Source organism: Neolamprologus multifasciatus, chromosome 18 (assembly GCF_963576455.1).
Source record: "Neolamprologus multifasciatus chromosome 18, fNeoMul1.2, whole genome shotgun sequence".
NCBI lineage: Eukaryota > Metazoa > Chordata > Actinopteri > Cichliformes > Cichlidae > Neolamprologus > Neolamprologus multifasciatus.
Genome location: NC_140456.1, coordinates 10,803,150 through 10,829,547, shown reverse-complemented (window position 1 = coordinate 10,829,547; position 26,398 = coordinate 10,803,150). Strand labels below are relative to the sequence as shown.

Genomic DNA, 26,398 nt, shown 5'->3' with positions numbered 1-26,398 from the left:
GTGTCACTGTAGGGGCATGAAGTGACAATTTATGACATTGGAGGGTAGAATTAAAATTGAAATAATATTGGATTGATGCAATCATTTACTGTAAATCATTTCATTACCATTTCATTGGTATTAATTAACTGTTAAAAACCCACACCATCTGACTCCAGCTGCATATTTGAGGTGTGAGAGTTCATTTCATTCCACTTGGCACCACCAACAAAACAATATGACTTCCTGGAGAAGCTTTCACGTAGCCATCAAGCTAATTCTGCACAATGAGAGCGGGGATGCTGCTGGCTAACTGTATTCACTGATCATCGTGTCATCCAATGTTATTGCACTTTGCATTCAAAGTCAGGGCTTCAATGACCTGACGCATGACATTACACCTGGAAATTTAAAGCAGGACACTGCAGACACTTTTTTTCCCCTTTAAATAACCACTTTGTATAAACATCTATCAAGAAAAACATACTAAATCACACAAATCACTAAACTGAAAGTTACATATACACAGTACACACACACTTCACCCAGATCAAATACTTTTCTTCCATAGCTGGAGACAGTTACCTCAAAATGCAGGAACAGAAAAGAATTTCTCACTCAACAACATTTCCTACATAACTACTGGACATGATAAAAACTCAAGCTAAATGTTTTAGTTATAAAATGTTCAAATAATTATAAAAAGTTAATGGTGAACTGGACTTTACTCAGATTATATAGTTTAGTTAAAAATAGCTATAAAAATTAAAAGTAAAGTAAGAGTCTTTGAGCACATGCACCCTTCCCCCCGAAAGTCTGTTGTAAGCCAAGAAAATCCCTAGCTTTATGTTCCATTTTACAACCTGTTGCAACAGAAAGGACAAAGTTGTAAACTAAAATGCTAACAAACACCATCTGTATTAGTCAATTAAGAGATTAGATGTTATATTGGGAGGGGGGTTACACTCACTGTCACAATAGAGACTACACAGTTCAGCCCCTACTGTCACTCTGTAAGGACTGCTGTGGTATCTTAAGTTTTCATGTTTAAATTACAAAACTACAAGATGACGTTTAAAGAGAAGAGAAGGTCAGAGTGAACTTAACTGTTATGTCTCTCTCCATTTCATTAAGTCTGTCTGACGTTATCTATGTCCTCCCGCCAATCTAAATCTAAAAGCAACATGAGAACATACGTCTTGCATGTACGCAATTTTGCTTTCCCATTCAATTCCTTGATCCATGTTTATGCAAGAATTTCTAAAAACTTAGTGTAGATCCTCTAAAGTACATAAATATAACCTGCACTTCTGGTGAATGAAATCCATCCATCTATGATGTAAATGCATAGTTTCAGTACTTCAGCTAATGATAGAAACTCATCAATGACTTTAAGACACTTTCCAGGAGTCTCTGTTCGATCTAGACAGAGGTGATTGGGCTAATATTCCTATTCGCTGCTTGTCCACATGTCTTTGAAATGGGCTCCTACTCCAGCATGGAGGCACCACATGACTCTCTGCGCTCAGCACTGGCTCTTCGCTGTGACTGGAGAGAGGGTTAAAGTAGCCCCGAACCAGAGAGAGAGGGGGAGAGAGAAAGGGAGAAGGGAGGCTGATAAATGATCACATGCTCCGGGAGATCTCCTCTCGGCAGATCCGGTGATTCAGTTAAACATGGAGTGGGGTGGGTAAAAAAAAAAAAAAAAAGGACTGATCCAGTCCTTTTGTTATATATGGCCTTACACTTAAGGTTTTTCCTCACTTGTGCCTTTGATAAAACTTTTGATGCAAAGCTGTTAGCTGTTCTATCACAATATGCAACATAACACATTGCACAACTGTGGATCTGCTTCCTGCAGCACACAGTTTACCTCTTGAACAAAAAAAAAAAAAAAAAAGCAGCCATATTTGCTTTCTGGCCTGTGTTTGCGTTCACCTCGGTTTCAGTCGAAATTCAACCCCCAACTGAACCAGTATCAGTAAGACAACACTAGTGCTGGTGCAGGTCTCATAGAAGAAACATTAAGGGGTCTGAGACCCTAAAGAAAGGCTCAAAAAGGCTGGTGAGTGCTGAAGCTTGATGGAGGGAGGATGAGGGGTGGAAGGGGCAATAAGAAGGAAAGGAGAAAAGAAAAAAAAATATGGTCCTTAGGGCTCTTTTCCACGGAGGCGTGTGACACTGGGTCTTTGAATAAATGCAGTGTGTGCTACAGTGCCCTACAGAGGAACTGATAACACAGAAAGAGACCAGGAGGGAATTTGCTAAAACACAAGTTTTTTAACCCTTTCCTATGCTCTTCCTCCCACGCCATTTCCACCCCCCCACTCTATCGCCAGCCTCAAGATACTAATCATTTCTCAGCCTCTCAATGTTAATAAAGTTTTTGTGATGTAATCTGTCATACAGGTCAGGAAGACCAAGAACAAAATGGCCTACATTTCACTTAACTCATCAAAATAAAGTTGTAAAGCAAATGGCTTGCATCTTCTGTCGCATGGGAACACTTAAATTCATTTGGGTTACTTTATAGATAGGCTTTTGACCTGTAATGGCTAATAACCTCAAATCCTTCCATACATAGCCAGCCAGACAACCAGTTAGCTCCTCAAACAGCCATTGTCACCACATTTATTGAATCTTGGTATATCAGTGTTAGATAACTGTGCTCAGAGAGGCCTGACTTTGATAGGTTATCTCAGTAAAAGAGTGCAGACAAATTTAGCCAAAAAAAAAAAAGAGTGAACAACTGTTCAAGACTGTTCTTCATTTTCCAGGGCCCGGCTCTAAACTAAATGATATATAGAGCGTTTGCAGTCCCAGCCCAAAGGTTCTGTAACAACCTACCCGAGGAAATCAGGTTGTTGGAGTCAGTCACCTCCTTTAAGTCATATCTTAACCCATGCTTTTATCTGTTACCTCTTCTCAACTTGACTTTTAATTTGCCTTTTGAACTTTGTTTTATTCCCTAAATTTTGCAAATTCTGTTATTATAGGTTTCCAATTAGTAACTATTACAAATGAGCAGAGTTTGCTTTGTTTTGCTGGTCCTGTGAGGAACTTAATAACACAAAGTCCTAAAACAGTAGCTATATAAATAAAGTTTTTTATTGTTATATAAGATTTTTAAAAAAAAGGCCTCCAGGCCACCTTTTGCCTCTCTGTAAGGATCCTCAAGTGATGAACTGGAAAAACTTCAAGGACTTCCCATGTTCCACTATAAAGATAACTACAACGGAAACTGCCCTTGATGTCTGTAATGGGGAAAAAGTTAAGCACAAAGCAGTTCCAATTACTTATAGGAGGAATAATCACAGGTTTGGCCTGTAAACCGATATAAGATGATATTAAATCATGTTACACACTCACTGACAGTGTTCCACAAGTTGAACTGAGGCAAAAGATATGAACAGTGCATCCGTACAGTAACTCTGCTCCAGCTTAAAGAACAATAAGGTTCACCTTTAAGAACAGACTGCAAGATATAAAGTAGCATTTTGGAGGCTTGATCCATCAGGGTGTAAATAAGTAACATTGATATATTTCAAATATGTCTAACAGAAATAAAACTACACAGTGCTAAACAGAGACCGGGGCTCATTTGAATTTGCTTCACTTCAGCTGACAGACACTGTCAAATGGCTAACGTTGCCACCGCAGTGGCATTTGTTTCCATTTGCATAGATGACCGTTTGTATCCGTGCTTTCCTTTCCATGGGTCTACTGTTATCCAGGGCTACAGTCGGAAAAAGTTTTCCCTCCTGCTTTGATTATTAAGAGTAAAGGCCACGAGAGCCGAGCATGTCCACTGAAATATGGCATAAATAAAAATGTCTCTCAGTTTTCCATCAATATGCAAAAACCATACAGGATGATATCCATTGATTAACAGAAGCAACGTCAAAATTTCCACCAGCAATACGTTCAACAGATCGTGACACAATGCGACCACAGCTCTGAGGCTTGTCGCCTAATACAGTCGCAACTGCGAAAATCTTCCGTCTTTGCCCTGACAATGATATCAATATATAAAACCCAGTGAATTTAACTGTATTACTTGATAAACATAAACCAAAACAACAACAAAAAAGTCATATGGACCCAGCCCATGGTGTCAAGTGTCAATGATTAAAAGACAAATGGAATTTTGGTGGCATTTTGGTTTACAGTGCACACACAAATTGGAAACGCGTCGCTTTTCACCAGCATGTCAGCAGGTCTGAGATTCCCAAATAACAAAGAGGAAGCTGGAAAAGATTAAACGATCTGGAGAAAACTAAGTTTGAAATAAGCACATTTTCAGGTTAATGGGAATTAAAGTAGTTTACAGGGAAGGGGACATCATTTGGTGCATGTTATTTTTTTAGCCATCACAGCTTTACTTATTAATTAAGAGAAATGTAAGAAGTCAAAGGTTATTGTGTACCACTTCTCCACAACACAAAACATGACATCATCTGTCCAAAAATATGCTTCCACGTTTCAAACCGGCGCCAACAGATGAAAGCCACAGGTTGCCGATTGGCCGTGTTCCTGCACTGCTGTATTAGATATCACGCCTAGTGGCACTAAGTGACAATGTAGTGGTGACACTGACGGCACAAGTGAAGCCTGAGACCGATGACAAGCACAGACGCTCCAAACAGAGCCATGTTGTTCCCTTTGGCCTGGCCGGGCCTGGGAACTCAACGCCGACTCTCCCCACGGCCCCGGCCCTCACACAACACAACACCAAGACTACTGCAGGCACTCTCACTGTGGGCCCCAAATGCCTTTAATGGTTATTCTTGTAATGTCTGAGCTTAGCACAGTTGCAAGATCCAAAAAAAGAGCATCTTATTCCAGATAGCTTCAACATTAGCAATGAAACCTTATCAGAAGTTCATTGTAAAAACACACAGCCAAGAGAGATCAAACCCACAAATAAACTTATGTCCATCTTGTCTTATTTCTCCATAAAACTGGCAACATTTTTAGAAGCTGAAATTGTACAAGGATCGAGAACAGCAGTAAAAGTTTACAGGGGAGAAGCTCGAAGTGAGCAATTTGTTTTTTCCTAAAATTAACAGCGCCACTTGGGTCTAAAGATACAGGAATGCATAAGGAAATAGGAATCAATTTTAAGACTTCTTAATAAGGACAAATGGATACCAGTTCCACAGGAGAACAATACCAACACTAGCGTGTGTGATGTAGTTTTATCTCTTTGTATAACAACTGACCGTCTATCGCGTGAAGAGTTGCCTTAACTTATTCTTAACAATAACACTGTGGGTGGTTCATCATGCCCAGTGTCACTAGTCTTTGGACCAGAAGGAACTGCAAAGATAAAAGACTCTACTAGCAACAAAGTTTTCCAAATATCAGCAGAGGGTTGATACTCTTCTAGTCATTATCTGGAACTTGATTGTCTTAAATCCCGTCGTCTCGAGTTAAAGTTTCTGAGCACATCTTGAAACCATTTCAAAACTCAAAAATTGGAGCCATATTCTTTTACTATTTCTACATTTCCTTGTCTGTCTAGCTTCTTCTTCTTCTCCTCTCATTGTTTGTCAATGCAAGATAATTTAAAAAAAAAAAAAAGAAAGGAAAAAGAAAAGAAAAGAAAATTCTGACTAGAGAAATGTGAATCAGGTGACACTCCGTGCCATCGTTTCAGTTCCAAGGACTGGTGTAGTTCAAAACCTTTTGGGAAGCTTTTGACAGAGCTCAAAGTCAACTTTGCTCAGTTTGAATAGCATTATTTCACTTAAGCAGTTTCCTGTAAGCTCCCCAAATACACAGGAAAGGGAGAAACTAGCGTGATTTTGCTTGAATCTAACTTTGAGCTGAAATCAGGATAGAGCAAAGGACGGCTAATAGCTACACATTTATTAATGTTTCACCGTGTTTATCTCAGTCCTGTTATTTATTATTTCACTAATACATACCAATGCAGTATATTTCAATTCTTGAATGCATCTGCAGCTCCTCTACATCCCTCCACCCCAGAGTATCCAGGGTTTGTTTTTTTTCAGAATTTGGAAGAGCAGCACACAGAGTAAGTAAACTTTTAGAGTTTAAACCTCTAATAAAGGATCCCTAACTAGGCTTTCTATTATGTAATTCGTTTCCAATTTGCTTTAAAATTTTCCCATGTCTGTTCTACTTTATTTTAGAAACATTAGAAACCTTGTAATGGTGTGCGTTCTCGGTCAGGCCTCCATGGAAAAATAGATTTTAATCTTTAAGGGACTTCCTGTTTAAATAAAGGTTAAATTAGTAAAAGTTGTGTAGCCTGATTTTGCCTTACGATTCCCAAATTCTTCCTTAAAGTGAGGATCGCAGCTTATATCCAATTTATATCGGCAGATACTCAAAGCCAAGGTATCAAATCGGAAGTGGAAGTATAGAAAGTTGGATCAGGGCATCCACAGTTAGGACATATGTAAACTGAAAATCTCGGACAAGTAAATATAAAACTTTAAGACATTTCATGACCTTACTTTTCTTTTTAAAAATCTTTAAAAATTCCTAAAGACCCTCAGGAACTGTGGTTCCTGAAATTTCACACCACTGGTTAAAAGACAAAGCTGAGCAGCTGAAACATAAACTGCACTCGATTCCCCTGAAATAGCATGTCAGTGCTTTCTCGCTCCTGTTAACCTGAATTAACAATAATAAAATTCAAAACGTCCCTCTGTGTATCTGTAGCTCTGTATCAGTTTGTTATTCCTGTTCTGTGGCACTGCGCACCCAGTGTCAAACAAGGAACACTTTGAGAATTATGTAAAACATTATCTACATTTCCAACACATGACCTCGTGTTATCGAATGGTTGATCGCACACTGAAAAGATGTGCTCCGACTAGTTATCATTTCCATACTTAAGTTCATATCCTGCATAGTAAACACCTTGCCCTTACCCATAGGGTAGTTATGAAGGGGTGTGTGTGTGGTGGGGGGGGGGGGGGGGGGGGGGGAGAGAGAGAGTCATATTGTCATAAGGAACAAGAAATCACAGAAGAAATACATGATTAGGTGTGACAACTTTGATATGCACAGTTGGAGAGACAGCAAATGTATACCTTCACATGCCATCAACCACACAAGACAAAAGCAGCACCTGCTCTCACACATACTCACACACGTCCAAAGGTCTTACCTGTGAATAGTCAAAGTCAGAGAGGGGTGCTATGCTTTTGATGTAGTCAATTCTGAATTGGTCCTCTGGGTTGGCTAGCGGGACTGGGGGTATTAAAGTGCTCATTGCAGACACTATAGTCTAAGGAAAGAAAAAAAACAAGCATTAAGCAGGATGAACACAAGGGGGTGGGGGGAATCTGATTGTAAGCCTGTATAATAATCAGTAAAATGGGATTGCAGAGGGATTCTGTGTATCAACAGAGACATTGAGCACATTTGGGAGGTGATGCAGATGAAACTCACCACTATGGCATCCTTCACGTTTTTCCGAATATCTTGGATTTTCTGTTTCTTTTCCCTATGTGGGGAAGATAGAACAGAGACATCCCACCACATTAGACGAGTAACACAGAGTAACAAATTAAACATACAGGCCATGTGCTGTGTCTCAGTATACGTCCCAGCACTGGCAAATACATATGCATGATTTCTTCCTACATATAGCATATCTTTCCCGCACAATTTTCCACATTTTGTCAAACTTCAGGGCAGCAGGGCTGTAGTTAGAGTTTCTAAAAAAAAATCCTTTATTAAGACGCAGGGTTCCTCCCAAGTTAAAATGTGCATGTAAGTAATGAGTGTGCCACCTTCCTAAACCACTATTATTTTCGGCCATTTGAGAAATAAAGATGTATTTAAAGCTCAAGTAAATTAAACCCCCCTGAAATCCTCTTCGGTGGGCACCAATTATTTGTACATGGAGGTGGTGGGGGACCCTGTATATGACAATCCCACCCTCCTGCTCCCCAGATCTTGAAACTGCAAGATCATGCTTCCCTCAGTCAGGGAAATAAACTAAAAGCACACAAAAACAGGGTTTTCATATAGTTACATGACTCTGACATAAAGTGGGCCTGTTTAAAATAGCCCACTGTTAAGATCAATGCCATGCAAGGCCTTGCAGCAAAACAAATCATCAATAATAGGCCTGTGTCGATCACAACCTTTCACCCTCTCACATAAAACAGGAAACGGCAAATTATTTGCCATCTGTGTAACACTGACATCCTCACATATGTATGATAACTGTGCACGAAAAGAAGAGGGAGTGTGTGTGTGTGTGTAGAGAGAGAGAGGGAGAGAAGGAGGGGGGAGGACGATATTAGCTGGTTTGCATGGGAAACTGGGCCCAACAGGCGCTGCAGTGCCTGGGGAAAATCCATTCACAGGCTATCTTCTGGCCTCGACAATGTTACTCATTAAGAGGGGAGCCATAAAAATAATCATTAATGCGATATTTTTTTTCATGTTGGCGTTTAACAGGCGTACTGAGCAGCACTCACTCTGCGTTGAAGCCGTTGACGTGTAGAATCCTCATCTGCTTCACAATGGTGCTTTTTCCGGACTCTCCCGCACCTTCGAAAATACACACAAACACATCACAAAATGACCACAAACACGGACATCCTGATTAGCGTGAACCCCTTCCACAGCACCGCAAAGAAAGAAAGAAGAAAAAACCAACAAAATCTGGAAATGAAGCCAGTTTAATTGTAGGCCCGGAGCTTCGCTTCCATCAATATCCACCCCCATGACATATTATTGCAAGCGTCTGTCAAATGGGGGCTACGTGTTCGGTAAACGAAAGGGATTACGGTTAGCTCACATTTCAGACAGCCATCACCACAGAAAGCAGCCTTACCCAGTAATAAGAGCCTGTGTGTGGCTTTGTACGCTTGTCTTTCCTTTTGCAACTGTTTTTCTATCTTTTTATTAGCCTCTCGTTGTGCCTTTTCGTCGATGCGTTGATCTTCAGTCTTGCTGTTGCCCAAACAACCCATCTTCCGTCGCCCTAACCCTTCCTTGTGGAATCGTTAAAATATATATATATATTCTTTTTAAAAATGAAACCTGGGATGATATTGCGGGTTTAAATGACACAAGAAGGAGTCTGGTGTGAAATAAAAAAGGTTAAAAAAAATCACAGCGAGGCTTCTCCGTCGGAGGGAGGAATATGTTCCCCGTTACAATTCCGCTTTAGCCGCAGCCAACCGTCATCCAAACCGTTTGCTAGTTTACAAACCAAACGAAGAATAACGACTCGCTTCAACGGAGAAATCTAAAAAAAATAGACATAAATAAGAAGAGAGAGGGGGGATTCAGTTTCTGGGAATCCAGTCAACTGTTCCTATCGCGTTTCCAACCCCTCTCTTCTCTCAGTATTTTTTTTCTATCTGAATTTCTATCAGTATTTCTGTCTCTTTAACTCAGCACTGCCTCTCTCTGTAGCACCAGGAAGTAGCCGTGCACCGTGGAGGTGGAAAACAAACCCGCGTTAAACTGTAACATTAACAACCCGCACTCATAGAGCATTTTAGAACGTGTGTGCCAAAATACGACGAGCCATTCCAGATTTAGTCCGTTTGCTGTCCCGCTATCAAAGTAATCGAAAGAAAGTGGAAACCCGGACGCGACTCTCTCTCTCGACTGCTTTTGCAGAGGGGCTGGGTCTCTTCTCGTTGGCTTTCAGTCAGTGAGACAGCCCTGACCCTAAACTGGCAACCCAGTTACAGCGACTGTCTGCGTGCGCAATGGGCTTTTACCTGGCTGAGGTTTTTACAATAGACTACAGGTCTGGCAACACATCACAGCGGTCGCGGGCAGGGGCGTTTCTACGATTTGTAGGGCCGATGTCAAACGACAGGCCCCACCGGAAGTTAGACTGTTTGATAAAAGAAAATACATATGTAGAGAAATGGGGCACAAAGCACAGTGTTTACTAATATACTATTACTATAATCCCAATTCAGTATTTATAGAGAAGTTTTAGCATGCCAGTACACTAAAAATTTTAGAAAGTAAAATACTCATTAACCAGAATAGTTAATTATTGATTAATGGATCATCTTTAATTTTGTTTTTCATGTTTGTTTGTTTTGGGTTTTTTTTTAAGTTGAACAGAAGTCAATGATTGTGGGAAATAATAATAATAATAATAATAATAATAATAATAATAATAATAATAATAATAATAATAATAATATACTGAAAGATCTCTGGTTTAAATATAGAAATTTTCAGTGTTTTTTTTGTTTGTTTGTTTTTTAAATGTAGTTTTCAGTTTTAAATTTTCCAACATAGCTGTTTCTCTGAATAGGTATGGGCCCCACTTTAATGCATAATTGTGCACATCACATTCATTTTGCAGCTACAGATGATTTTAACTATATAACTATTGCTGTATGTCGCTATCTATAATAATAATAACAATAATAAGTCATTTATAAGTAGATTTCTATTTTTAAGTTCTGCTAATTAACAAGTAATTAAAGCTTTAAAATAAATGGCATAACATATAACCCCTCACCCTATGACAGCTGGCTCTAGGCTCAATGGATGGATGGTATGAAGTATTTTATTTACTTATTGAAGAAAGTATTTTATCCCATATATATATATATATACACCTAAAGGAATATCATAGGAAGAGCCTCCCATATGCTTGACTCTCTCAGAAGCAAAACTCAAAGTACTTTTTAAAAAATAATGTTTCACGGTATAAATGTGTAGAAAGAAATATTGGGATTGCATGTTCTACAGTAAAATATACAAACCAACACTAATGACCTCTGCAGACCTTTAAGCATCAGTGCATAAAAATCCAAATAATTTTGTAGTTTATATCATTGCATTTGTTTAGTGACAACTCTGAAAACAACTGTCACTGAGCAGAGTTGTGCTGCGAGATAAAAGCTTTACCACATAAAACTAAAGAAAAACTCAACATGAACGATGGAAAAATGAGTCAGAAATGCCACAGCCTTCTCTTGGCTCAAGCTTCATTAAGACAGGCTGAGACGAGGTTGAAAACTGTTCTGTGATCTGACAAATGAAAATTTGAAATTACTTTCATGGATGCTGCGTATTCTAGGCTAAAGAGAAGTGATGACATGTTTTCAGGGGAGGCCTTCGCTTATTTCAGAAATACAATGCCAATATTTCCAGCACTGTAACAGTGAGAGAGTCCAGGTGCAAAACCGATGTGCCTCGAGTCCAGATCTGTCACCCACTGAAATCACTTCGCATATTATGAAGAGGAAAATGAGACAAATGAATCCCCATTGTTGAACAGTCACTTATCAAGCCTTGAAAACTTTCCTGGGAACTCCTTGGTTCCTAGGAAATGGTGATACCACGCGGAACTGTCTCAGTTTTTGACTGAGATGTAGTGCTGGCAGGAAACTGAACATAAACACATTATCTTTCTCATTTAAGAGAAACCTGACAGGGATTTTGGGGATAAACATTGAGCATTTTTAGCTTCGATGTAATCATTTTGCTGGTGAAAAATAAAATGTTGCATGTTTAAGTAGTTTTAACTGTAGCATTGCAGCATTTACTTAAGTAAAGCATCCGAGAACCTCACGAGATAAATTTGAGAAAACCTGATTTTTTTTCCAGAATTTTGTCTAATTCTTCCCATTTTAGTTTTGATTCCTGGACAACTTTAACCATTGTTAGGTATGTCTTTTCAGTTGCTTATTAACGCACATATTTAAATCAGCCAATCACATGACAGCAAGCAAAGACACCATGTATGCATGTAGGTCAAGAAAGCTGTAGTTCAAGCTGAGATTAAAAATAAGAGAGGAAAGGTGATTTAAGTTACTTTGAATGTGGTGTGGTTGTTGGTATCAGACATGCTGCTCTGAGTATTTTAGAAACTGCACAGATTCCCCAAACCATCATCTCTAGGGTTTAAAGAGAATGATAGTGGCCTAATGGTGTTTGGGATATTTTCTAGGCAAACTTTGGGCCTCTTCGTACCAGCTGAGCATCATTTAAAACATTACAGCCTACCTGAACATTGTTACAAAGCTCAAATCATCTGAAAATGGTTTCTGAAACATGAGTTCACTGCACTCAAATGGCCTCCACAGTCGCCAGATCTCAATCCAATACAGCATCTTTGGGATTTGGTGAAAGGGGAGACTCGCGTCATGCATGTGCAACTGATGAATCAGCAGTAACTGTGCAAGGCTATGATGTCAATATGGACCAAAATCTGTGCTGAAAGCAGCTCTGAAGGCAAAAGGGAGTCCAACACAATACTAGCAAGGTGTACCTAGTAAAGTGGCCACAAGCATATATACACTGAAATTTCTGAGCAATTTGAGACACTCCATAAAACAAGATCTAGCAACATGATAAGTTACATCTAGTCAATCGCTCTGCTGTAAAATTGCAGTGATACTAACAAGAGATAAAATGCTGTTTAGTTCTATTAAATCAGCATAATGTTATCCTCAACCTGATCTCAAACTGCAAAGTCCAAATGACGGAGCACAGGAGTATTTTAATTATACGTTAAGCAAAGATAAAAGAAATGCCTTTCTTCTGAGTTCCATCCTTTGTGAAACTCAATGCTCAGCACACATTAAAGCCATGTTTGCCACCGACACAGTTTACACGCCTGCCCGCCGTGCCGTGTGGCGGGCTCACTGTAGAAAGAGATGTTTAGGATGTTAAATAAGTGCTTAGTGCCACGTCTTCTTTACTCATAAATGTTTACCTGCCAGAGGCTAAACCAATAAACCAACCGTAAACCATGGACCACCACAGAATGAAGGATTTATCCCAGAGACCATCCATCTGACAGTTTTGCCAGAGCTTAGACCTGCAGTAGAGCTGCAACCACATGCACGGCCCTCAATTAAGATCAATTAAAGGCATTTGATAAAGTTTGCTTGTGATGGCTTTTCTTTCTTTCTTTCTTTTTAAAGTTGGCACTTACGGTTACATTTAAATTTAGTTTTAAATTTAGAACAGCATTGCGTTATTTGTCGAAGCAGTATTTACGAAACAAACTCATTTTATTCACGTCATCACAACGTCTCATAGCTCTCGCTAGTCCCGCCTTCCTGTGTTAAAGCACACATACTATCAGTACCAGTCTGCTGCATTCAGGTTTTAAAAACTAGCCGCAAAATGTACTGTGCATATTAATACCATCACTAAATTCTGAACACTGAACACTGGACAACGAGGTTATTTTTGAAACATATACCAAGGAATCTGCGATTATTCTGTCCGAAATGCAAATACCAGTTTCCTGTAGTGAAATTAGTAGAACAAAGTTACCCAGCATGCAAAACCACTCTTGAACTCTCACTACCACCATAAATACTCCATCACCAAAAGAGGGAAAAATCCGGCTGCCGGCCTGAGAAAGCAAGGTCAAAACAAGTGGCTGGCCCACACCACCCTCTAGTGGCTACGAGCAGCATTGCACGAAGTCTGTCGAGCTCCCCATGAATGATGCAGAAGTAGGTTTTGCTGCATAAATTATTGTCCTTTTTAGGAAGTACCGTCTGATATTTATATTTAGCTTGCCGCTGCTTCCTCTTAACTAGACTAAAAGTGTGTGCCAATACTCACTTTTCTTTTAAGTCCCTCTCCAAACAAAGATTGCTCTCATTTATCTGTACTTCACTTGAAGTCCTTTTTTTCTGCCATCTTTGTCCAGGATTTGACACGAGTCACATTCATCTGGTGAAGGAGAAAGGTTTCTCAATGTTCCACCTAAATTCAATCTGTATCTGCGTGAACAGCAGAACTAGCTTTTGATATCATGTGCAAAAACATGCAACTTTTAGCAGATGCATGATTTGTATCCTGTGGAGACATGAGAAAAAGATCAAGAGAAATGGGGCTTATAGAATCCCGAATTGAAATCGCAGGGAAAACTCTACACAAACAGGCGTGATGGTAGAAGAATTACATCCGGGGGGTAAAAAACAAAAACAACAAACCGTCTTTATATCTTATTTTGGAGCAAAGAAAAAAAAAATCAGCAAACTTAAGCAATTTTTGTCAGATTTGACAGGCAAGTCTATACATATGATTTTTTGGGTCCACTGAAGTTAGTTAATTTTCATAAAACTTCAGGATAATCAAAATAGGCGATCAGAGGGCTTTAAAGGTGGTACTGAGAACTGGCTTTTGAGTGAGGTACGAGGCCTTCTGTCTAGCAGTTAAACTTTTGAATGTGTGAAAGAGTTTTAATCTATCGGTGTGACATCTGTAAAGGTCACTATGAAAAATCAATCAGTGCCTCCCACCTGACTCTGAGCCCTAAAGTACAAAGGATGGGTTGAAATTCAGGATCAGCCCTCATTACTTTAATGAGAAGTGAGTAATAAATGTTACCTGGATGTGCTATCTGTTTTCTGATCATTCCCACAATAAAACAATAAAAGGTTATATCATCATGGCTCTTTAAAACAAGTTAAAGAATAAGAAAAGCCCCATTTGTATCCCCATTTTGATACCATCTTTTATACGGTGTCAAAAAGATTATCTAACAGTCTTATTTTGACTGTTTTGGGGCTTTTAAAATATAAAACGTGAGGACCAAAGTTTGCATGCTTTCATTAAATAGAGTAAGGTTATTAAATTGATCAATTCTGACAGGGTGAGGTGGGAACTTTTTTCAGATTTGGCCTGTTGATTTTATATAGTAGAAGACATATTTGCCAATTAAGGTCTGTGTCAGTGTATTCACATGTGCAGCCTTGGAAGCAGCTCTCAGATCAGTATTACAAGTAAATCTGTTTTTTGTCTGCATTAATGGTTCTTCCCTCCATTTTCACCCTTACATGTATCCACACCACGAATGACTCGGGTTTATTTCCCACACCCGCTTAAAGCCCCTTAAACACAGATGCAAATGCTGCACAGTTGCACTGTGCAAGTAAAACACAGGCTTTACCAAAACTATTGCACTTTACATTTAATATAATGAAATATAAGGCTTTCTGGCTGGGAAAAGATTATAACTGCCAGTGGGCTGTAATGGCAGACCTAATAATAACTGACACTTGAAAGAGTTCTTTTCTCCACATAAATCTTCTACACTTATTTACTGGCCCGGCTATAATTGAAGCATGTATTGTATAAACAAGGCACGCGTCCAAATGATATGCAGCTAAAATTAGCCTCCTTGAAATTTTTTCTGAAGCTGGAAAGAACTTTACAGCACTCTCTGTGGGGACAGAGGCTCTTGATAAAGCATAAATTATACTGTAAGCACAACGTGAAGAACAACCACAGTCCAATGTCCTTCGAATGTGGCGTGGTTCACTCTGATGAAGCAATCACAACTATCAAGACAACTCACACTGCGACCTTGCTATCAGTATCATAAACACGACTGTAATTCATACTCCAGTACCTGCTGTTGCTCATTACATTAACTGGGAACTCTGAGCAATGAGTAGCAAAGTTCAGGAGTGGTCAATGATAAAACCCATTTAGACAGAAGCAAAGTTCAGCTGCCTCTGCTTGTATTCGAAAGGGCTGGGGGTGGGGCCTGTGTGAATGAGTAAGATTTTCCAAAGTGTGCATGATTTCACATGGAGGACAGGGACTCAAAAGGCAAACAAAAACAAAACTAAACAGCACATCTCGTAGGGACTTCCAACGAAATCCGCATTTAGCCAGCCTACCTCGTGTCAGTGATCGTTTCGGTCAGAAGTACCACATTGTTAGCAGCCTGTTGTTCAGGCTTATGAAGGCGATAAGGCTGAGATATGAAACAGCCAGTTAAGGACATCTAGGAAAGCTGTAACAGATATTATCAGAGGACTGTGGAGAATCTGAGCCAAGAGGCCAAACAATAAAGTAACTTCCTCTCCAAGAAATCATAGGAACTTTCCTTCCAGTTCCCATCCCTGTATTCCTGCACTGCAAGTAAAAAATGCACTACTTCACATTTTCTGAAGTGTCTTTTATTCGAACACGCCTAATAAAGAATGTTTTTACTGTAGGTTTGAAGAAAATATAACATTGCTGTGCTGTGAGAAGTCCAGATAATAATAATAATTACACACAGACACTTTCTGTGTCTAAACAGATAAATGAAAAGGTCTATTTTTGACTAAAATGAGCCATCTTGCTTTGCAATTCAAACACATCGGATATGTTAAAGTTGCAGAGCATGCGGCAATCTCAAAACCTTTAATAAAGGGCTGCATCTTCATTAGAGAAGCTATCATTAAATATTTCATTTATATTTCTGTGTAACGTTGTTAGTAATCTACACAAGCAAGCTTTAACCTCCTGAAAACCGGCAGTGCCTTAAACTTTGCTATGCTATTAAAAAAAAAACTTCCCATATGAGGAAATACTTTTTTAGTATGTAACAGTTATGTAACAAAGTTACAACTTCCTGTTCAAGGATGAAAGCTTGGTTTTTATTCTTATCAGGTATCCAACTAATCCCAAATAGATCCCAAACAGGAACTCAGGTCTCAGGAGGTCAAAAACATTGGATCAGAAGTGATTTACCCTCACAGGCTGACTTATTTTGTCAAATTGCAATTTTTAAATGTCTGAACAAACTAGTCACATATCTGCTCCATAAAATTGATTTTAAAATTCCACTATTGATGCTTTGCAGAAAGATCTACACTTAAACACTCATATATACTTTTTGTTGCATTCAAAGGCACTATAAAGAAATTGGTTGTTTTGATTTTTATGTTGAGGGTATTTGTACATTTTGCACTATTACGTAGTTTTTAAACAATCTGACTTTGTATGCTTCCTTGATGGTGGCCTTTCCTGTAAAAGGTTTGCTCTCGATGGGACTTCCTGGTTAAATAAAAGAAAATTTGATCAGTCCCCTTTCGAGGTTAAAGGTCCAGAGAGCTGGAAAACCCTGCCATAAGAAATAAAGACAGGACTGATTTTACAACTTTTAACACCGAGGAAAAACTAAGGCAAATCTGTGATCACTCTTCTAAGGGACTGTTTGTTTGTTTTTTAAATCTGTTCCATTTTATTATTTCTTTATGTTTATTTTACACCTAATTTGCAAATTATTTGTGGCTAGAAGTCCTACAATTATGACTACATATATATTTTATTTAAATATAGCGCATGCAATGTCCCTACTTTATACATAAACAAATATGAATCCCTTCTATTTCCATTATCCGTCATTATGGGTCCCATTTTTCCACTTGTCAACGATCTAAAGAACATAAAGAAAGTCAACCTGCTATCACAGAAGACCAATGAATGACTCTCACAAATATCTGTATTTTAAAAAAGCTTGAACGTGTGAAGTTTTGCTAACATACTTTTTTTTTTTTAAATGATGAAATGTCTCAGCTCCACAAGAAATTATCTTTATTTCTGTATTCGAACATAAAATCTTGGAAAATGAAGAAAAACGTACTTTTAGGAAAAGAAACTGTTTCAGCTTCACATCAGCAGGTTAACTTCATATTTTCCAAGTTAGTGCTGAATGAATATATTACTCATCAGCTGTTACCATATGAAGAAAAAGCCTAACACAGCATTCGAACATTTACCTGATTGTATAAATATTACCAAAGCGTGCTCAAAGCCTAGCACGGCAGCCCATTTATGGTCAGCACTCGTTCCTCTTAATCATTGTTATTTCACTAAATTACTGCAGCAAATACAAACAGATAAAGTGACCCAGATTAGCCACCATACGTTGCGTTGAAATGTAACACTATTTGAAAGGTGTCCACTTTCAGAGGAACACAAACCACCTCAGTCCACTGCAACAGGAGTCCTGCTGGAGACTGGCAGGATATAAAGCCCCAGAGGCCTCTCGGGAGAAGCCAGAGGTGGCCCGCGAGGGCTGCTGGGTGTACCAGGAGAGTCAGCCAGCTCCCAAAAATAACTGTGATCCTATGGAGGCAGATCACGCTGAAGTAACACAGGTCAAACATGCTGTAAGCTTCCATGGAAGAATGTATGACAGTGGCCTGTGCGGCTTCATTAGGATGAGCCATTTCTTCCTGTGTGTAATTAGTGGGAGCTGTTTACTCAGGAAATTAAACTGGCAGCCATTTATAATAATCGAGGAAAGAAGCAGTGCACTTTTCGAAGTAGAGGAAATGCATGCGATACAGTATCAAGCCTGGCATGAAACTGCGAAAAACAAAAGAGCATCAGTTTTGTTTTTATTGTAAATGTGTCGACATCTACAGTGGGGCAAAAAAGTATTTAGTCAGTCACCGATTGTGCAAGTTCCCCCACTTAAAATGATGACAGAGGTCAGTAATTTGCACCAGAGGTACACTTCAACTGTGAGAGACAGAATGTGAAAAAAAAATCCATGAATTCACCTGGTAGGATTTGTAAAGAATTTATTCGTAAATCAGGGTGGAAAATAAGTATTTGGTCACCTCAAACAAGGAAAATACCTGGCTCTCACAGACCTGTAACGTCTTCTGTAAGAAGCTTTTCTGTCCCCCACTCGTTACCTGTATGAATGGCACCTGTTTGACCTCATCATCTGTATAAAAGACACCTGTCCACAGCCTCAACCAGTCAGACTCCAAACTCCGCCATGGCCAAGACCAAAGAGCTTTCGAAGGACACCAGGAAAAGAATTGTAGACCTGCACCAGACTGGGAAGAGTGAATCTACAATAGGCAAGCAGCTTGGTGTGAAAAAATCAACTGTGGGAGCAATCATCAGAAAATGGAAGACATACAAGACCACTGATAATCTCCCTCGATCTGGGGCTCCACGCAAGATCTCATCCCGTGGGGTCAAAATGATCATGAGAACGGTGAGCAAAGATCCCAGAACCACACGGGGGGACCTGGTGAATGACCTGCAGAGAGCTGGGACCAAAGTAACAAAGGTCACCATCAGTAACACACTACAACGGCAGGGAATCAAATCCCGCAGTGCCAGACGTGTTCCGCTGCTGAAGCCAGTGCATGTCCAGGCCCGTCTGAAGTTTGCCAGAGAGCACATGGATGATACAGCAGAGGATTGGGAGAATGTCATGTGGTCAGATGAAACCAAAGTAGAACTTTTTGGTATAAACTCAACTCGTCGTGTTTGGAGGAAGAAGAATACTGAGTTGCATCCCAAGAACACCATACCTACTGTGAAGCATGGGGGTGGAAACATCATGCTATGGGGCTGTTTTTCTGCCAAGGGGACAGGACGACTGATCCGTGTTAAGGACAGAATGAATGGGGCCAAGTATCGTGAGATTTTGAGCCAAAACCTCCTTCCATCAGTGAGAACTTTGAAGATGAAACGAGGCTGGGTCTTCCAACATGACAATGATCCAAAACACACCGCCCGGGCAACAAAGGAGTGGCTCCGTAAGAAGCATTTGAAAGTCCTGGAGTGGCCTAGCCAGTCTCCAGACCTCAACCCCATAGAAAATCTGTGGCGGGAGTTGAAAGTCCGTGTTGCTCGGCGACAGCCCCAAAACATCACTGCTCTTGAGAAGATCTGCATGGAGGAATGGGCCAAAATACCAGCTACTGTGTGTGCAAACCTGGTAAAGACCTATAGTAAACGTTTGATCTCTGTTATTGCCAACAAAGGTTATGTTACAAAGTATTGAGTTGTATTTTTGTTATTGACCAAATACTTATTTTCCACCCTGATTTACGAATAAATTCGTTACAAATCCTACCATGTGAATTCATGGATTTTTTTTTTTCACATTCTGTCTCTCACAGTTGAAGTGTACCTCTGGTGCAAATTACTGACCTCTGTCATCATTTTAAGTGGGGGAACTTGCACAATCGGTGGCTGACTAAATACTTTTTTGCCCCACTGTAAGTCTTTTATAATCAGGTTAGCCCTGGCCACCTTTAAGCTTCTGCTCCTGGTCAAGATTTTCTCTCTTGAAAAAAAATATCAAGTGCTGTGCAAGTTTTCTTTTACAGTAGAGGGGTGAAATAACACAAATTACAAGATAAATCTATATAAAATATGACAGTATTAATTAAAGTGTAATCTCAAAAGCAGCTGGAGGGCTGAATTCAAAGATGGGTGTTACATTTTAGTTTCTGCGCTGAATGCTCTGCGAGGTGGTCAATATGAGCTCTAAGCCATTTCCGCTGGTGAAGAGGTCCAAAATCGCCATCATTCTGAGCGTAAGACTGGAATTCATATAAACAATCCATCTACGGGACCCAGTGATGGTCTGGTTAAGTATACAAGTCCTGTAGTTTATATAAACACATTTAAAATCAATACGTGTCCCACATACTTATTTAAATATGAATTTACTGGTTATGGGGTTTTATTCCACACTATAATAATTTACTGTATAAAAAGGGCCATAACCCCCAATTATTTATTAAACTGATCACTTACAAAGGCTGACAAATCTATGTGAACTTGTAAATTCTTCATAAATGAAGGTGTAACCATCAAACCGAAGGTCAGAACTGGGATCAGTCTGTAAGTTTTTACTCTGAGTGGATCATTTTATCATATTTGTTTGGTTATTTAAAATGCAGACTCTAAATGTGCAACAGTTAGCAAAAAGGTCATTTTTTATTATATTATACACACATAGAGAACTCCAGAGTAAATATGATCTAATACTACAAGTCACCATAATATGCTTTAAAATATTATTTTAACCATTTATTCAATTGGTTAACTGTTTTTTTTTTTTCAAAGACAGACTATTTTTGGTGTCTCTGGGCAGATAACACACTTAAAAATAAACCTTTAAAGAATCACAGGAGCCAAATTTAGCACGCAGTGCCTGATGCAAATCACCTTATCTCTATTCATCTTTCACAATTACACCATTTACATTTGTCAGTGTTAATCGAGCTATTTTATTGGAAATCCCTTAAGTGAGCTCACTCTACACCACAGGCTCCTATACACTCCTCCACTGTTTATTAAAGCAAAATAACATAAAGTTATTGAAACCCCCTTACTGTAAACATGTAACAGTTTAGCCAAATAATATTATAAAATACTCTCTCAAACATGACTGCTAGAGCAAACATGGTCCTATAACCAAAAGCTAAGTAGTCTTTTTATAAGAACCCAACTGATATATTGGTCACTTGATCACAGATATGCTATGTCGTCCAATTAACATTTAAAAAACAGAATATAGAGGTAGAAAAATAAGTTTGGGATAACTTTAAAATGGTCAATATATCTTTAAAATATATAATATAAATCTCTGCCTACTGTGGCTCCCATATCAGACAGACTCTAATTGTTATGAACCATATTTGCATATTATAGTCTATCACAAGAAGCTAACTCTAGTCACTATATTGCAGAGTGGAACGCTTTACTTTACTGCACCACAGAAGTCCCAACATTTATTGAGCAAACCAGCGAGCTATATTTTGTGTGTACACTAAACTGTACTTGAACAAGGCACAGCAGCAAGAAGCTAAATGATCTCTATGCAGTACATATTTGTACACTAAGGTCACCTTACACACTTTATGGATTCATTTACTGGAGGGAGGGGAAAAAAGACTACTGTAACTAGATGTACCTGTTGTCTCCGGTTATATAATTACAGGAGTGGTTTTCACATTGTGTGCCTTGTGATTTTGTCCCAAACTTACGATATTATTCCAGTAGCACAAAAAGCAATAAATGAGATGTAAATGCAGTGTATTAGTGAACAAGCAGTCCGATTGATGAACTGCTTCCCTGTGTGGGCCAAACTACAACGATCTAGACTGTAGGTGTCATTTAAGTGCAGCTGCTGCACATCTGTGATCCAATGTGTCTTCATCATTTAAAGAAGAATTAACAACATTCAACATGTGGGCTTTTTTCTGCAAATACAAACTGACGTACGCCTTGAAATCTTGGGGTGCCTTGGGTACAAAAATGTGTGAAAACCACTTGTTTTAGGTGTAACATCTAATTTAATAGACACTAGAGCATTACTAAAGCAGCCTGTATTACAGTATATTTGGTGGATGGGTAGATGACTTTAAAAAGTGCTGAGTGGGAATGACCAAACAGCCAAAGCTAAGGCATCTTTAGATTATCTTTAAAGAGCAAGTCAGCTGCACTTATAGGACACTCCAGTCCAAATGTGCCAGTTAATAAAAGAAATATTTGTTTTCTGTCGCCTTGGACATATGCCACCCTCATACTATGATAGAGGCTACTACACAAGGCAAATACGGCCCAGTATAGCCTCAAGCTAAGAAGTGTCTGTGTGCCCATGTAATGTTTATGTTTGTCCCTGATTAACAGTCGACATTTCGCTTAATTGGCTATTCAAAAATCCCCATAACCCTGAATGTAACTGTGACAGCAAGGATCCGGTAGTCTAAACGTCCATCTTCATCACTTGTCATTGACAGCCGCAGGGAGTTTAGTCTTCACAGCCAAGCCAACAGATGTGGCAACAGGCCTCGCCAGAGCAGTGACATAATTTCTGGAAAGGCCAGTGCGTTTTTTGGTTTCTAATAATAAAACAGAGGTACACAACCTACCGAGCAGCAGCAGCCGATGCGTCTGTTTGTACTCCCGTTTGAGCTCCTTGAGCACCCTGTCTATATTCTTACTGACTTTCTTCGCCTCCTTCTCGGCCTCCTTCTCCTCCACCAGCAGTTTGTCACAGTTTTTCTGCTTTTGGGTGCTTGTTTTTTGCAGCAGCTGTAAGCGGCGGCCGCGGTCCTTCCCCGTCCCTTTACCGCTGCCTCCACCTCCGCCGCCTCCGTTCTGTATGAGCACACCGTCGGTACCGGTGTCTCCACGGCGGTGCTCCCCGGCCGGGAGCCTGGCAGGGTCCCCGGGGCGCACCAGGCCGCCGCGTAGCGACGAAGTCTCCCCGCATCCCCCGGTGTCCTCTTGGCGAGCTCCCCCGGCGCGTGTCGGTACGGCGGCATCCGGAGGCTGGTCCGAGTCCGAGGTAGCGTTGGAGATAGAGCCGCTCAGGTCCCCGAAGAGCCGGGGACGCAGACTGTAGCACAGCCCCATGTTGAAACCAATATGTGTCTGTGAATGTGATTTTTCATAAATTAAAATATCAAAAAAATCGCCGTTGTGCCACGAGCCCTAACGAGCCATCGTCACATTGGAGCTCCAGCGATGCGATTCAGGTCCGAATTTGAGCCGAAAACGTGAATGAATTATGCTCCGACATTTGCTATATGTCATTTTGCATTTTCCCCAGTCAGCCTTCGCTTCGTAGTTAGTGGATCACCTGATCCTTTAGTGGACACTGCGGGTCCACCTTACCGTAAGTAACCAAAAGCACAACCTTGGAAAAAAACGCGTCTATGCGCCTCACAGACAGGCAACAATCTCACTGCACAGTTGTTAGGTGCAATGCACGGCACGTCACATTACTACAGTATGGCCATTTCGAGAATGCTGGTCATGGTTTTCATTCCTCACATTTCATGCTTGCATCTCTAAATCAGTTGGTGGCTCCTGCTCTCTAGACTGTAATCTCTATTTTAAGACACGGCACCAAAGCGTTTCTTTATTTGGCCCTGCAAACATTCCTCTGACACGATCTGACACAAGGATATTAGAAAGATATTATGAAAATGGCACTTTAACTCCTAACATTGTTTCTATGATTAAAAAAAATTATATTAGACACTACTGTATGTTTTAACAGTGGGAGCTAGTGTCTTAAGCAGGGGCGTGTCAACAAGGGAGAGGATGTGGTGGCACAGTCCCCTCTCTGTCTGCTCAGCTGGTGCTAAAAACTGTTTACCTGTAGAAAATATAACTACATACACAATTTGTATCAATTATATATGTATAATAAATTAAGGCCCATTATACCAGGTAAAAATGAGACTGTTATTTATAAACAGTGTATAAAGTTATGAAAATGAACTCCACTCTTACCAGCAGCAACATTAAATATATATGTGGATGCCAGTGCATTAAGAATTAAATCCACCAATAAAAAATATAAGTACTTTAAATTTTTCAGTTTTTTGAGTATTCCCAGATCAAATAATGTTGTTTGAACAGTACAAACTCCTGCATTTAGCGTTTTTCCTGTTTTTCCTTGTGTTTATGATTGATAACCTTGTGCATAACAAAAATTCACAAACAGATTTAATGTGTTTGTGAATTTTACCTTTTGGCAAAATGTCCTGGATTTTTATTACACGTGCATGACAGTGTATGACCTGTTTGCTCCTGCACTGGTTCCTCTTTCTCATGGTTCATCACATTATCACAACATGAATAATGTTTTTTAATGCTTCCTTTATTTTCTCATGAACAGTTTTTTTGTATTGTGAGTTTAAACAACATAATTTGGGGGCGTTCCATATAATATAACAACTATAACATATTTAAGCCATGCAAAATATGACCTTCATGCTATGATAATTTTCTGAATTTTCCAACATTTTTCAGTTAAAATAGGACTCACAGGAGAAACCACAGCAAGAAGATGAGTCTTGTATCAAAATTTATTTATATATTTAATCAGACCTTTATAACTTGTTTTGAACAGCCTTCTGTCCCACACAGTGATGCAATCCTTTAAATTGTACTCAGAAATCCAAGTTTTTAAGTTTTTAAATTACCAGAACTTAAAAACATCCAGGGTACAGATGCTTCTTCCTGTTACTCTGACATAGACATTAAATCAGTACGGTTTTACTATTAAAACTATATGACATATCAATTTGATTCTGGCACTGAGAATGGCTGTAAAATTGACCTTGTTGCACTTTTGAAATGTGATGATTTAAAAAGTGCCAAATATTTAGCACCATTGGCACTTCGAGGCTGTCTAACTTTTACCTTCATCCTATGAAGGTAAAAATATTTCAGTTGCTTCATGAACAGCAGAGTCAGTGTGGGGCACTTGAATTAAGTGTCTGATAACTGGGGAGCTTTGTGACGTGAATAATCATAGTTAAGGATCAGAAAACATTCTGACTACACAAACAGGTGCAGAGAGCAAAGTGGACCACTAGATGGAGCACTTGTGAAACAGTAAGCAGTGATAGAAGTGCTTCTTCCTCTGGGAGGCTGCTTCTGCAACAGCATGATGTGCATTAGTAAAGAAGATCTGTAGCATAGTTTGAAACCCTCTACTCTGAGCCACAATCGAACCCCAAAAGACAAGCACCAGTATGTTTTTACATTATGAACCTTGCAGGTTCCATCCTGCTGTTTTGACTTAACAATGTCCTTTTACATTGTATAGATTCTGGGATAGTCTCAAGTGCATTTATTGTGTGGGAGGGATGGAAGGGTCAGCAAAGTGACATGGTGCGTGGGACGCATCACGCTTTTGAGTTTGCCCAGAGTTAACATATCTGAGTTTGGGCATCTGAAGAGTCTATTCTTGATGTTTTTGGGGGGTTGTGTTGTTGTGTAGTTTTATTTTGAGTCCTTACCTTGGTTTCATTATTTCGTGTACCAGTTTTGGATGGTGTTACAGTTGAAGAAACAGTTCATAACTTCAACTCATTCATGTCACCTAAAAGGTAAACCTGTTTCTCCATCAGCTGTTCAGCTCTGATGATTCAGTAAGGACATCTCCTGGTTTCATCTTCATGTTTCCCTCTCACCACATATCCAAACCCACATCATGACCAGCAGCTTTTTTGCAGCTGTGGCTCCAGCAAACATCAGCTGATACTAGAAAGTAATATTAAATAAATTCTAACAACAGCTGATCAAGCTTAAACGTGCTGCTGTTGTTTAGCGCGACATCGGCTGGTTTCCTCTTTCTGGCGCAAAGTGGGCGATAAACAAACAAGAGAGCCGATCAGCTGATCGTTGATCAGTTTTCATGATTGAAGTAGAAACGGGAGAGGGAGGGGGAGAGAATGAAAGAAGAAGAGGCAGCTGTGCAGCAAAGACACAGAATAACTCCAGCTTTGTGTCTTTTTCAATGTAGCTGAAGTCCGGGACAAACTGTTCCTTTTCACCTCAATAAGAAACGCGTAATTTTCTCTGAATACCAGACGGGACGGTTGGCAACTCTAATAACTTATGAACAAAATAAAGTTCAACATCATTAACTTCATAGCACCCACCCAGCTGTATAGAAACTCCGTCATGCTAGCTAGTACGCAGTACGGAAAAAGTCAGCACAACGAAAATAAACTCCACCTAAACTTGGTTTATATCTGACCAAGATAGACTGCAGGTCATAACTTCTTACCTGAAGTTCAGTTCACACTTGGACCGGCGGCCGCCTCGGGTCTCTTTTCCTCCTGCCTCCCCTTTCCCTCATCCACCTGCTGGCTTCCACCACTTGGTAATGTTACTGAATCGGTGGAAGCTCCGCGATAGCCACCACACGAAGTAACGAGTAACGACTCTATCTAAATCCCAGTAACGACTAACGCGTTCCTGATTTTGGCATAATAACTAGTTACCGTGCTCGTTACCACAATAATAACGTAGTTACTGTAACGCGTTACTTAATAACGCGTTAGTCCCAACACTGCTCCTGAGGTAGCTACACTTTAATCTTACTGATACTCAAGTTATG

General features: G+C 39.7%; 1 protein-coding gene across 2 annotated transcripts in view; it reads right to left on the bottom strand.

Moving 5' to 3' along the window:
• Positions 1-23,134, bottom strand: part of gnal2 (guanine nucleotide binding protein (G protein), alpha activating activity polypeptide, olfactory type 2) — a 54,967-nt gene extending 31,833 nt beyond the window's left edge. The window contains exons 1-4 of one of the 2 annotated variants that reach the window (XM_085140157.1): positions 22,404-23,134; positions 8,448-8,520; positions 7,408-7,462; positions 7,124-7,243 (exon numbers count right to left, since the gene is read on the bottom strand). In XM_085140157.1, the coding sequence (XP_084996283.1) occupies positions 7,124-7,243; positions 7,408-7,462; positions 8,448-8,520; positions 22,404-22,890 (735 nt within the window). In that variant the 5' untranslated portion in view covers positions 22,891-23,134. Of the gene's footprint in view, positions 1-7,123; positions 7,244-7,407; positions 7,463-8,447; positions 8,521-8,806; positions 9,943-22,403 lie in introns of those variants that run through there. The other variant, XM_085140158.1, reaches the window with a different exon arrangement.
• Positions 23,135-26,398: the final 3,264 nt, after the last annotated feature.